This window comes from Lithobates pipiens, unplaced genomic scaffold (genome assembly GCF_037356315.1).
Source record: "Lithobates pipiens isolate NorthernLeopardFrog02 unplaced genomic scaffold, aLitPip1_a1.2 Scaffold_16, whole genome shotgun sequence".
NCBI classification, from domain to species: domain Eukaryota; kingdom Metazoa; phylum Chordata; class Amphibia; order Anura; family Ranidae; genus Lithobates; species Lithobates pipiens.
Genome location: NW_027507748.1, coordinates 609,740,447 through 609,754,472, shown reverse-complemented (window position 1 = coordinate 609,754,472; position 14,026 = coordinate 609,740,447). Strand labels below are relative to the sequence as shown.

General features: G+C 41.8%; 1 protein-coding gene across 7 annotated transcripts in view; it reads right to left on the bottom strand.

Annotated features, from left to right (window-relative positions):
* The window catches only part of NUP58 (nucleoporin 58), an 82,032-nt gene that overhangs the window by 28,630 nt on the left and 39,376 nt on the right, over nt 1-14,026 (bottom strand). For all 7 annotated transcript variants that reach the window (XM_077484041.1, XM_077484042.1, XM_077484043.1 and 4 more), the window contains exons 10-12: nt 12,718-12,836; nt 9,403-9,485; nt 4,255-4,456 (exon numbers count right to left, since the gene is read on the bottom strand). In XM_077484041.1, coding sequence (XP_077340167.1) covers nt 4,255-4,456; nt 9,403-9,485; nt 12,718-12,836 — 404 coding nt within the window. The remainder of the gene's footprint in view (nt 1-4,254; nt 4,457-9,402; nt 9,486-12,717; nt 12,837-14,026) is intronic.

The window sequence follows — 14,026 nt, the reverse complement described above, 5'->3', positions numbered from 1 at the left end:
AGAATTCAAAAGTACCTCATCTCACATTAGGGTTACAGCAACGTAACAAGAGATGTCCTCCTCACAAGAGATAGAGATGTAGTGAAAATCAAAAATTGTCACAATGAGCCTTATTTAAGTGCCTGAAGATTTGACTCTAACATTCTGCACAGCAACCAAGTCGTTTCTTTACACTACAGGAAAATGAAAGGCAGGCTCTGAAACTCAATGGCTTATCATTTGGAATTTTAGCCCTTTAAATAAGTCAAGGTGACAAGCCTCTGGAGCTGAGTAAAGGTTTGTCGGGAAAAAATGCTGAAGGATGGAGGAAGGATGTTGAACATATTTGCATGCCAAAGTACCATCCATGTTTTAGTAGCTCCATCAAGGAAACTAAAAAGGCATTATAGAACAGGCGTCATTACAAATTATGGTAATTTCCAGGAAATTCTCCATATAATATGGAACAGTCCCCACCTCTCGCAACTATATTGTGAAAATGAACTACATTCATGTAGCATACAGGGGATCCAACCAGCTAAACACAGTAGTTCCCTACTGTAGCTTATGATTGCAGTGACATTCTAAATGTCACCCCCAGGTATATAATGAAAGCTGTAATCGCAGCAGGGGACTAATGTGTGTTATATTGTACAAAATTCAAATGTTCGGGTTTTCTGGAAATCTGTTTTCATATGGACCTATACTCAAATGTAAACATAATGCCATTTCTGTAGTTCTACCAGGATGTATACAGTGCCTTGCGAAAGTATTCGGCCCTCTTGAACTTTTCAACATTTTGCCACATTTCAGGCTTCAAAACAAAGATATAACATTTTAATTTTTTTGTGAAGAATTACCAACAAGTGGGACACAATTGTGAAGTGGAACGAAATCTATTGGATAATTTAAACTTTTTTAGCAAATAAAAAACTGAAAAGTGGTGCGTGCTAAATTATTCGGCCCCTTTACTTTCAGTGCAGCAAACTCACTCCAGAAGTTCAGCGAGGATCTCTGAATGATCCAATGTTGTACTAAATGACTGATGGTGATAAATAGAATCAACCTGTGTGTAATCAAGTCTCTGCATAAATGCACCTGCTCTGTGATAGTCTCAGGGTTCTGTTGAAAGCGCAGAGAGCATCATGAAGACCAAGGAACACACCAGGCGGGTCCGTAATACTGTTGGAGAAGTTTAAAGCCGGATTTGGATACAAAAAGATTTCCCAAGCTTTAAACATCCCAAGGAGCACTGTGCAAGCGATCATTTTGAAATGGGAGTATCAGACCACTGCAAATCTACCAAGACCTGGCCGTCCCTCTAAACTTTCAGCTCAGACAAGAAGACTGATCAGAGATGCAGCCAAGAGGCCCATGATCACTCCGGATGAACTGCAGAGAACTACAGCTGAGGTGGGAGAGTCTATCCATAGGACAACAATCAGTTGTACACTGCACAAATCTGGCCTTTATGGAAGAGTGGCAAGAAGAAAGCCATTTCTCAAAGATATCCATAAAAAGTCTCGTCTAAAGTTTGCCACAAGCCACCTGGGAGACACACCAAACATGTGGAAGAAGGTGCTCTGGTCAGATGAAACCAAAATCGAACTTTTTGCCCACAATGCAAAACGATATGTTTGGCGTAAAAGCAACACAGCTCATCACCCTCAACACACCATCCCCACTGTCAAACATGGTGGTGGCAGCATCATGGTTTGGGCCTGCTTTTCTTCAGCAGGGGCAGGGAAGATGGTTAAAATTGAGGGGAAGATGGATGCAGCCAAATACAGGACCATTCTGGATGATTCTGCAAAAGATCTGAAACTGGGACGGAGATTTATCTTCCAACAAGACAATGATCCCAAACATACAGCAAAATCTACAAAGGAATGGTTCACAAATAAAACGTATCCAGGTGTTAGAATGGCCAAGTCAAAGTTCAGACCTGAATCAAATCGAGAATCTGTGGAAAGAGCTGAAAACTGCTGTTCACAAACGCTCTCCATCCAACCTCACTGAGCTCGAGCTGTTTTGCAAGGAAGAATGGGCAAGAATTTCAGTCTCTCGATGTGCAAAACTGATAGAGACATACCCCAAGCGACTTGCAGCTGTAATCGCAGCAAAAGGTGGCTCTACAAAGTATTAACGCAAGGGGGCCGAATAATTTTGCACGCCCCACTTTTCATTTTTTTATTAGTTAAAAAAGTTTCAAAAATCCAATAGATTTCGTTCCACTTCACAATTGTGTCCCGCTTGTTGGGGATTCTTCACAAAAAGAAAAATTTTATATCTTTATGTTTGAAGCCTGAAATGTGGCAAAAGGTTGAAAAGTTCAAGAGGGCCGAATACTTTCGCAAGGCACTGTATATAAAGAAAATACAGAAGAGCTAAAATCTTGCTTTTCTGGGAAAAACGTTGCTGCATTTTCACTCCGATACTGATCACATATAAACATATGCTATTTAACAGAAAAGATCAGGTCAGATTGAGACAGATCATATGATCACAAAAAAGTGTTTTGGTTATAAATGCAGGAAAAGCTATTGTAGCCCTTCTTTTACTCTTAAAGCGGAGTTCCACCCACAAATGGAATTTCTGCTTTAAGTGTTGGTGACCCCCTGACATGCCACATTTGGAATGCTTTTTTGGAGGGGGGGTCCCCTGTTTTTAGAGTCAGCCAGCTCCTACTTCCTCCCCTGGGGCTGCCGGAAGAACAACTCTTCCCCATCCCTCCCTGCAATCTTCTGGGACACATCACAGGTCCCAGAAGATTACCCGGCCATTCACAGCACGCGTCCGGCTGTGAGGCCACAGCTGGACGCCCACAGTTAGAATGCCGGCGCCACGGAGAAGAGGGGGAGAGGAGCAGGGATTCGTGTGCCGTGGACCACGGGACAGGTAAGTGATTGATTATTAAAAGTCAGCAGCTACACTTTTTGTAGCTGTTGACATTTAAAATGGTGTAACTCCGCTTTAAAGTGTTACTAAAGGACAAAGCAAAGTTTGTTTATATGACTAGGGTATCATAGAATAATATGGAGATCGCCATCTGTAACAGCAGTTACCCAAATGCTATGGTTACTGATAGACTGGAATTGCAGAATATCTTTGAGCATGTTTGATCATCAGCTAATGGCACTGCAATTGAATCATGCAGTTGTAGCTCTGTCATTCAAAAAAAAAAAAAAAATATCTATCAGCCAACGGTAAATCCTTAAGGTGTCACTAAACCTAGGGCCCTGCATTCACTATCTGGTCTCCCACAGTACACAGAACATGGAAATGCAATTATTTTAGTAAATATGAACTGCTAAATACCTTTTCTCATAAGCAAGTATATAGCAGTCTTGTGACTTCTATCAGGTGCCTGGGTAAACTTGTAGGAGGAGGAGTTTTCAATGTTATGAGGCTGCTGGACCCCCAACCCTCTGTCTGGACAGTGCCGATTGGCCCTGTGCTGATCACATGAAACCACAAAAAAAAAAAAAAAAAAATCTAGCAATACACACCAAACTGAGCATGTTCAGAGTGCTTCCTAGAGCTCTATACCAGGGGTCTTCAAACTATGGCCCTCCAGTTGTTCCGGAACTACAATTCCCATCATGCCTAGTCATGTCTGTGAATGTCAGAGTTTTACAATGCCTCATGGGATGTGTAGTTCCGCAACAGCTGGAGGGCAGTAGTTTGAGGATCCCTGCTCTATACCATCAGCAGATGGATTTGGGACAGTAAAGAGGGAGGATCAGAGACCACGGAATCGAACAGTCTTTTTACACAATGTAGAGGGTTCAACAGTGATTATAACAAGCATGCTTTACTGCATATACAGACTGATTTTACTGTTTTAGTAACACTTTAATGCTTTGGGCAGATGCAACCAATCGGTAGCACTTCCTTGACACATGTCCTGCCCCGTTTTGCAGGGGATGACAAACATATCAGGATAGAACATGCCCAGATATGCTGATCAGTAGGCATTACTGAATTGATTTAGGAATTTAAAATGAGAGAAGAGGGAAATGAAAATAGAGCAGGTTGTGTATTGGGTGCTGGTCTACATCTCCATAACATTTGAGTATAGTACCACTTTAAAATAAAGTTTCCAATGACAGCAAAATATTTACTTTAAAATGTATAATTATTGCCAAGACTTAACCCTGTCTACTCTAAAAGCTGCATTTAGTAAAAATTAGGAAGACCCAGTTTGAGAGCTAAAATAAAATGTACTAATCATAGATTGGGTGTAAGTAATCTAGAACTTGAATGCATTCAGACCTGTAGCAGGCTGCTGCTGCTGGGTCAGGGTTGCAGCCATCGCCACAGCTGCTGCGTTTGGTACACTGCCAAAGGGTGTGGGCCCGGTGGTTATGCGAGGGGCACTTTGCCACTTCTTGGCTTCAGTTCTCCGTGCCTCAAATACATCTGTGGAATCGCCCAAGAATGCCTTCCGGAAACCAAGGTATTTTTCTTTGAGCATCTGTAAGCAAACAAATTCTTGTGAAAAACTTTAGGCAACACCAAGTCAAACAACTGCTAATGCTATTCAGGAAACAATGGAACTATTTAAAATCAATAAATCCACTCCAGTTGTATATAATCTTAACTGTGAAATTCAGTAGGCTTCTCACACATTTGTACAGTTTTGGTTTTAGTTATTTTAAAAGATGCATGCAGTTGTGGGGTTTTTAAAGGATAAGTTAAACTTTCAAAAAATAAATAAAAATGCACATTTTTTCGCAGGAAAAAATAAATAAAAGCGCATTTATTCTTTGTTGCAGGGCCTGTAAAGCATTGCACCAGTGATCAGCAGATTGCTGGTGTCATGCAGGTCTCCTGCAGATATGTCAGTGTATCGGCTTCCTCGTACCTCATCCGGGGAAGCTGATACATTCTGACAGGAAGACTCAATGAGCTACCACAATGCTCACATCGTCGTGGTAGGTCATTGAAAACTACAAGCCGACACGTGTCATTTTCAATTCACAGGACACTGTGAATAAGTGACGTGGCCGGGCAGGCAGAGCCCTGCTTGGCCCTGAATATGGGTGCAACATAAAACATTGTTATGAAAGGTGAACTTATCCTTTAATTAGCTTGGCAGTCATGTATACAATGTGACTACCAATCCAAACTTCAGAACAAAAAACGGTTTCAACCCAAACTTTTCAAACCGAGCACACCATGAAAACTGCTGGACCATAGGTTGCTCTTCCTGAAAAACAAATGTGAAATTATATTGGTAGATGTTCATTTTTCCTTTAAACAATAGTGTGTCGTCCCTACCAATTAAATGAATCTCCTCATTGGTTAAGACTATCCAAAAGGAAGCCACAGAAGGGGTGGGACCAAGTTCGTCTTTTACAGAAGGCGAAAATTAACAAACTTCAGCTGCCTGCCTCTCCTGATTAGTTGGACATTCTATTAAGGGAGCACTCTCTGTATGAACATTTATCATCATACAGTCAGCTTGAAGCCCAGGTGTGTAGCAAATATATACTTTAAAGCGGCTGCACTTATTAACTGGTAAGGTAAAACCTATATTGGTTTGAGTCCCTATTAGCCCCACGTTTTTGGATTTAACATGTGAAATGAAACAAGCCAGGATTAGATTATTCATGGCTCAAATTTTGAAGGATACCCGGAGGTGGACCTTTAAATCCCATATCTTTAACTACAGTACAGCACACAGGCAGAATATTCATACGCCTTGGGTAATAGGCATGTACTTTCACGTGTTGACACTGGCAAAGCTTTAGAGGACACTTCCTGGGCACATACCCTACAACCCTATCCAACTTCACGTGTCCTCAGTTTCATAACAAGCAATGGTAGGGAGGGTAGCCTGTGTCCTGCACTGTTCTCCAAGATATAGAATTTATAGGCAAGTCAAAATTCTTCTCATCTTAAATCATACAGGACACAGGTAGATTTGTCATACACTGTGGGACATCCCCAAGCAATGAATAGGAAGGGTGGGTAATAATGAAGCAGACAGTACAGTGCTAAGGGATTCAACAAGGGTCAGAAAACACAACCTCAGACTTGCCGAAGGAACCTTGTGGCCAAAAGCTGCATCAGCAGAAGATTGGACTTCCACCTGGTATACATTTTAAAAGTACGAATGCAAGATCAGATGATGGAAGATCAGATTTTGTGTCAATCATGCAATGGTGGATTTAAAGCAGGGTGTTCCTTGTAAGGTCCAGAGAACTGGACAAAGAAAGAAACCATCTGACTGGAACAGTAGCCTTGAGGTATACTCTAATGTTTCTGCCTACATCCAGGCAATGTACAGAGATTTCCTGTAGGTGTTTAGGAGCACGGCACAAGGATTGGTGAACAATGTTTTCATCGAGGTGGAAGAAAGGCATGGGGTCTTGCAAAGGGTGCCAATACAAGGGTATAGCTTTACACACACACACACACGCCTTTGAAAAAGAAAGGATAAAGGCCAAAACCTGACCTTCAAGAGTATTTAAAGACAATTTCTGGTCAAGGCCTAATTGTAGCAAAGCCAGAATGCAAAGTAGAGAGTAAACTCTGGGATTGAAGTGCATGTGTTCAAAAAGATTTGCAGGTGCGGTAATCTATTTTCCTGGCAGAAGCTTTTTTTTTTTGCTTTTAGTAAGGTAGCAACCAGAACCCCTTCTATCCTTTAAGTACCTGGGTTTCAAAAGTCAGGCTACATTTCTCCTATTGAACACAGGAATGCAGTTCGTTCTGCACTCCTGTGACCCGTTAGTTGACAGCAGGCTAAAACTCAGAAAATGTCACTCAGCCGATCCAGGCTAGGGAAAGATCCTGAGTTTACAGTCGGGATCCACACAGATGCCTGGATGGACAGCTGGCTAAGCTTCTCAGCATGCCGCTAAGAGTCTGAGCCAGCAGCTCACGCCCCCTCCACAGGGCAGCCCTGGAGGGGTAGAACAGAGAGCCAGCGACCGACAGTCACCACTCTCTGCTCAGAGCAGAGGAGGAGAACTGAGGGATCAGCTGTGTTTGATCACTTAGTTCTCAGGGTAGACTCAGCGGGGACAGCTGCAGCTGGGATTGGTGCTGCAGCCATCTAGGCGAGTAGGACATTTTTTTCTTATTCCTGAACCTCTTTTAAGCCAACAGGCTAAAGCCTGCAGTCGGCTGATGTTGCAGAATTAGTCCTGGCTCTGCAGGAATCCCAATGATGTTGGAATCTACCCAGATACCCAACTGGCAGCTGGCTTAGCCTCTTGGCGCACTGCTGATAGCCTGAGCCAGTCGATCCTGCCCCCTCCACAGTCCAGTGCTCTAGTAAACACATGTGGAGCCGACCAGAGAGCCGGTGACTGACAGACACCTGAAGGTCTGGGAGCATCTGAATTGTCTTGTGGACATTTTCTAAAAGCTGCAAAAGAAAAGGTGTCCTTCTAAACACGCAGTGGCTTTGATGCCAAGACCATTGTGAACTCTCTGGGAGCAGAGGATAAGCCAAAAGGATTGGGCAACAAACTGGAAGTGGTTGCTTGCAAGCGCGAAGCGCAGAAAGCTCTGTGGAGATGGGCAAATGGGAACATGTGGACTTGCATCTTGGATGTCCACAGATGTATTTCCCTCGTCTTAGAGAGGTATTCACTGACTTGAATATTCATGCAAAATTTTGGAATTTTAAAAGGAATTTGTTGAGAGATTTTAAATCCAGAATAGGACAAATTTGGTACTGCACACAGGTTTGAGTAAAATCCTTTGGACCTATCTTGTGGTGGTACAGGCACAACAACTCCCTGGGACAAGAGGTGGTCCAAGAAATTTTGCAAATCTAACTGTCCTTGAAAGAAGAAAGCTGTGAGGTGGTAGAGTTTTGAACTCTTTTAAAACCACTGATTGAACGCATTGGTCTGGGAAAAGCAGTGACCAAGAGAAAGGCAAGCTGTAAGACAGCTGCCCCCTACTCTTAGGAGTGCCACTTTATTAGGAAGAGGGCTTTGGGGAGGGCTTGGAGGACCAAGCCTTGCGTGGAAATAAAGGTCGGAACTTAGGTTTTGAAGCTGAAGCCTAGTTACAGCAAACAGGTGCCCTGCATTTTGAGGAGCTAGGGGATCATGAAGGTGGTATTTTTGTGATACCTCATCCGTGACATCTTTAATTGGTCAAGTGCCTCACCGAAAAGCTGCCTTTCTCTGGAAAAGCATATGGGTGAGGCTATTACCCCTTATGGTACATATAGGCACACTCCGGGCTAGCCAAAATACATAAATATATAAAAACCGTGACTAAAAACCAAGGTGAAAAATATCCGCTGACAGAGGGGTTAAACCCTGCTAAAGTGCTCAGGTGTATCATATTACTCAGGTGTATATAAGAAAACACAAATAGCCAATCTATATATACAAACACAGATAACAAAAATTCATCCGTGATACCATATAAAGGTGATCAAACACAATAAAGTGCTGAGTGCGTATGATAAAAAATAAATAAAAAATGCAAAAAATGTAAAAAAAAACAAAAAAAAAATCAATAAAAAGACATACACAATAGTCCAACTAAGTGAATATTGTAGTGATTCAAAATGCAGAAATAAAGTGACTTAGTGCTTGCAACGTGCAAAAAAAAAGGGGGGGTGTCGTCTTCAGTCCAGTAATTCACCGTGTTTGTTTAGGCACACCAGGTAATTACTTCCCTGCTGTAAGGTATACAGCGTATCTATAGCCTTTCCAGGGACACACAGGGAGTCAGGAGGAGGGAATCAGGAGGGGGACTTCAGATACTATCCATAAATTGCTCCATAAACCATCCATGAATTGTTCCATGAATAGATTCAGGTGTTGCTCAAAGAGTAAATATAAGGATGACCATAGTGTAGTAAAATTAAATATAAACCAATTTATTTAAGCGATTAAAATATACTCAATACAACAAGGCGAGTCATGCATAAACAACAGACTACGAGCCGACCGCTCGGGTGTAGGCGTCACTTCCGGTCTCCGTATCTTACGCGTTACGTCACTTCCTGTGACTTCAACTCCCAGCAGTTTTATTTGGCTTTATATATAACCCCATTCTGCTATACTGAGGTTGGATGGAGGTACTGCAGTAGGGCTGTGCATTTAGTTTTGGTATGAGTTTGTCAATTGTAAATGTAATTTGATAAATCAATACAAAACAATTTAAAATGGGAAAAAAAAAAAAAAAAAAAAAAAAAAAAAAAAAAAAGGAAAATCTATTCTTGTACAACCGTTGGACGTTTCCAGTTTTACGGTTTCTTTTTGAAAATAAATAAATAAATAAAAAACTCAACTGCAGCAAATGGTTTTCAAATTATATGCATGCAAAATTAAATAGCACATACAAATCAGAAGATGCTGTTAGTTCTCTTATCTTTGGGAACAGGTTCCATATTAGACATTACAAACTGGAAACTAGAAAAAGCCAATTCAAATAACTTACCTTAACACTTTCATGTATGGACTGCAGCTGGGCTGCTAAGGCCACAAACGTCTGGTAGAGCTTCTGCATTGCCATGGATAGGTCTGCAGAACACAAAAGCCATTTATATTTGGTATGATCAGAGGTATAAAAAAATAAAAAATTAAAAGAGATATTTAGTAAAACAAAGCAAGTAAATTTGGGAGCAGTCAGCTCAGTCTAGTAGCCACCCATGTGCAACAACAGCTTGATAAAGGCTTGAAAAAAAAATACTGTAAGTTGTAGGCAAACAATGTCTGTGGGTCAATTTTTCTTTTTTTTTTTTATAAGTTTAGAATTAATTGAAACCACATTGGCCTCAAAAATAGCCCAAATCTGGTTAAAAAGAACGTTAGAATTGAAGAAAATGTTAGTAAAATAAATCTTCACCACAGGTTTGACCTGGGAGCCTATCACTATTTTAAAAGACCTCTTAAAATCTTTTAAAGCATGTGATGGTTTTATCCTGATTTATTGTAGGGATGAAGCAGCCCCTGGGACCAGCGCTCCCTAGTGCAACAGGAGGGAGCAGCATCCAGTTCTTTTGGCAGCATGAGCGCACCATGTATTCACTCCTGTTGCAGACGCTGAGCTCATCACAGGCAACAAGAATAAGCCTTGTGCCAATCAACAGAATGCCAGTGCAATACAGGACTCCTGCAGACTGTCAGTGTCTGCCCTTTCACCGTACGGGCAGGCAGTTTCACATCGACAGGAAGAATCAAACACACACAGCACTCAAAACAGTGCCATTGCAGCTCATTGAGAACTACAAGCAGACATCCACAAAAGAAATGATGCCGCTGTGTGGGCGGAGCCTGTGTTCTTTTCAAAAGGCTACAGATGGTACTGGGGAACTTCCCCCCTGTACTGCGGTCAGAGGGCTGCAGGAGCAAATCACATATGTTCCACCCTAAAAATGGGTGGAACATGTAACATGTTCCTTAAAGTGGTGTTGTCACCAAAAAAAAAAAAAAAAAAAAATGCTGAAAATTCATAAAAAAATAAAATAAAAAAATAATTGGAAAAAAATGTTTTTTTACTCACCTCTAAATGCCTGTTGCTAGGGGGTCCCTCGTAGTCTGCCTTCTTCATTGCCCGGGCTAGTGACATCACTTCCCCTCACGCTGCACAGTAATTTGTGACCTGTCACATGTCCCAGATGACTGTGCGGCGTATCATGGTGCCGCTCGTGCATGCATAGTGGGTGCCCGGCTGTGAAGCCACAGCCGGGTGCCCACAGTAAGAATGCCAAGACTACGAGCGGGGAACGAGGGGGGGGGGGGGCTTCATTCCCCCGCATCGCTGGACCCTGGGACAGGTAAGTGTCCAATTATTAAAAGTCAGCAGCTGCAGTATTTGTAGCTGCTGACTTTTAATTTTTTTTTTTTTTTTTTTTTTTTTTTTTTTTTTTTAGGGGGCACCCCACTTTAAAAGTGAACTTATCCTTTAACCCTTTCGCTGCCATCGCTGTTTTGGCACACGTTTAAAATGCAATTTTAGGCCTAATGATTACAAACCCCCCCTAAAATGGGATATATTTTCTGAAAGCAGACACCCTGGAGAATAGAAATAGTGGTAATTAAAAAAAAATAAAAAAAAATAAAAAATAATGTCACACAATATAATTGCAAAGGTCTAAGAAACATACAACTTTAGTAAAAAAAAAAAAAAAGAGAGCCAACATGTCAAAACCTTATCACCCCCTATGGGTGATCAGTTTATTGTTACGGAGGAGATCTGGTGGTAGAATTATTGCTCTCACTCTGGGGTGCGCGGCAATATGTAACATGTGGATCGCAATCAACGTGTTCATATGTAGGGGGGGGAATTTCATGTGCAACTTTTTTCTTTCTTTTACACAATTAAACAGTCTAAAAGGACCCTGGATGGACTCCCCTGTGCTCCACGGAATGTAATGCAAATCACATGGCATTCATTTCCGGCCTCGATCCCCAGAGACACTGACAACAGCGACGTCATATACACCACTTCCGGGTCAGGAACAAGAAAAGGAGAGCAGTCGTGTGCTCTCTTCCCTCCCCTCTATTCGGCAGATGGGCAAATAGAGCCCGGGATGTATAGCCGGGGTGGTGTCACTTTACTGGTGTGAGCTCTGCTGCTTGCCGACTAAAATGTAGGAGAATAAATAAAAGAATAAAAATAAAAAGAAGGAGAAAAATAAAAAGACTTGCCCAGAGCGCAGAACTGCATGTCTCGGGTGATACAAATTGCGCATCCCTGGTGTGTGTAGCATTTGCTTTGCTGTGGAGCACATCAGGATTCCACAAACTCAGGTCGATCTGGCAGAGAAAGAACAACCACCTCCCATTGCGGCTGGCTTGGCCCTACCCATTTCCATCATTGCCGAAATGAGCACGGGTCTGAAAATGCACTGGCTTTAATATTTGTCCTTTAAAAGGCAAAGTCAGTGTTTGTGACCATTCCACATTTGCCATTCTGAAGCTTCCCTCCAACCACTTTGCATATTATTTTATATATGCTGTGATCTTGTACTTGCCAAATATGCTGCAGAAATCTCCCACCACCAAGTCTAGCAGCAGCCATTTTAACTGTGGGCAGCTGAAGCTGCTGCCTGTTCACGTCCTGAATTTACACACACCTGCTTGTCTGCACATTTCTCCTTTCTCGATTAATACACATTGATCTCTGCAGTCTCCATGATCTCCACCTTCACCCATCCCACCCGCCAGCACTGCAGCTCTCCTTAGCTCTACTATGACTCCCCCGCCCCCCCCCCCCACTGTGCTTGCTGGCAAACTCTCACGAGTGTGAGAGCTGTGCCTGATGTAAATAGCCTAGGCTAATTACCAGACAAGAAAGAGGAAACAAGCTGTTTAAAAAGGTACTCACTGGCAGAAAAAAAAATGTTTTACTATCCAAAGTTAAAACAACAAGGGCTGAAGATTTAACGGAAAGATGAAAGAAATTACTGAAGGTTTGCTTTAAGATAAAGATTTTTCAAGTGTCAAAATAAAAAAGGATGGATGAAACACACTGGTCTGGCCTGCATTGAAGGCGCATCAAATACACATGCCACCAGAGCACCACTTTAATCCTGAACTTGATGCTTCAACGATGGTTTAAAATTTGTCCTCAGGCATTGTACAGTGAATAAGCTGTTGTGCTACTTTTTATCTTACAGTCATTTACAGCAAAGTATTGTGGTAAAGAGGAGATCAAGCCACATTGCAAAAAAGAACAGCCATGACTCGCATTAAATAAGCACAAATTTACACCCAGTAATATAGACCCCTCCAGTTTCCCACCTCATACCTTGTGGTGTTAAGTGTGAGCTGCTTGCTTGCGTTGCCAGGTGGTTTTCCAGCTCCTCAATCTGCTGCCTGTATTGCTGTAACTGGACTTCAAATTGTTCCACTAAAGTCCGGAAGTAGCTAAAAAATACACGTTATAATTACAAGAAATAGGTGTATGTTGATTAAAACTTCTATGAGAGAAAATTGAGCAATTACATTTTAGAAATAATAAATCCCACAGACTCAAGAGCACTATTCAGTTTTATGCTGAGAAAATTCACAGTAGAATTCAGCGTAAAGCTCTTTTCTGGGGGTTCATTGAGAGACAAAAGGAATTCTTAGACTGTTGGGTTATACTGCCATCTACGTAAGAAATGGACACTAGCATCATAAAATAAAATAAAACATGACATTGGCCAGCACAGAATAACCCCACACACAAACATTATTTCTCAGTTTTGTAGAAAAGTAGCATCGAGAACATGGAATAAAAATAAAGAAGAGAACTCCAAGAAAGAACTTTAAAGCAAGTACAAAAATCCTATTTTCTTTCACATCCTTTTAGCGACACAAATTCTTAGACTGTATGGATGTCCAAAAGCAGTCCAACTGAAGGGTGAGCAACATAGCAATAAAAGCCAAAAGTCTCAAAAGAAATCTGGGAACTGTCTGCAGCTCAAAGAGCCGCCTGAAGCATCCAACATCCATAGCTGGCATTAGATAAGTTTTACCAGGCTGATAGTCAGGCTGGAAGACCAAGTGGTAGCCGTGCACATTGTGAAAAGTTGCACAATGCTGAAAACCGAGGAAGAAGCACTCACAGATCTAGTAGCATTCACCTTGAAGGAAAAGGGAGGAACCTGATCCTTAGGAACACAAATGTTTGAACGATGGTCTCGGTCACCTAAAGATGGTGGAGAGAAACCAGCGTACCCTTATGGGGTCTATCCAGATTACAAAATGAATCCTTCATGAAAAAGTAGTGGCTGAAACTCGAAGCCCAAACCATATTCAGACAAGTGAGAGAAATGTCCTTTTTTTTTTTTTAGGAAATGGAGCTGGACAGAAGGATAGGAGAACAAGGTTCTGGTCGAGCTGAAAAGCAAAAAAAATTACTATAGGCAAGAACGTGGCCTCAACAACACCTTGTTGCAAAGCAATCATGTTAAAGGCAGTGACTTAAAGCAGGATGGCAAAAATAGGATTTTTATAACAGCTTTCCAGTAAAATCCTCTCATCACATCACAGGATACAGAGCCATAGTACCGTATATACTCGAGTATAGGCCGACCCGAATATAAGCCGAGGCCCCCAATTTACCCCCAAAA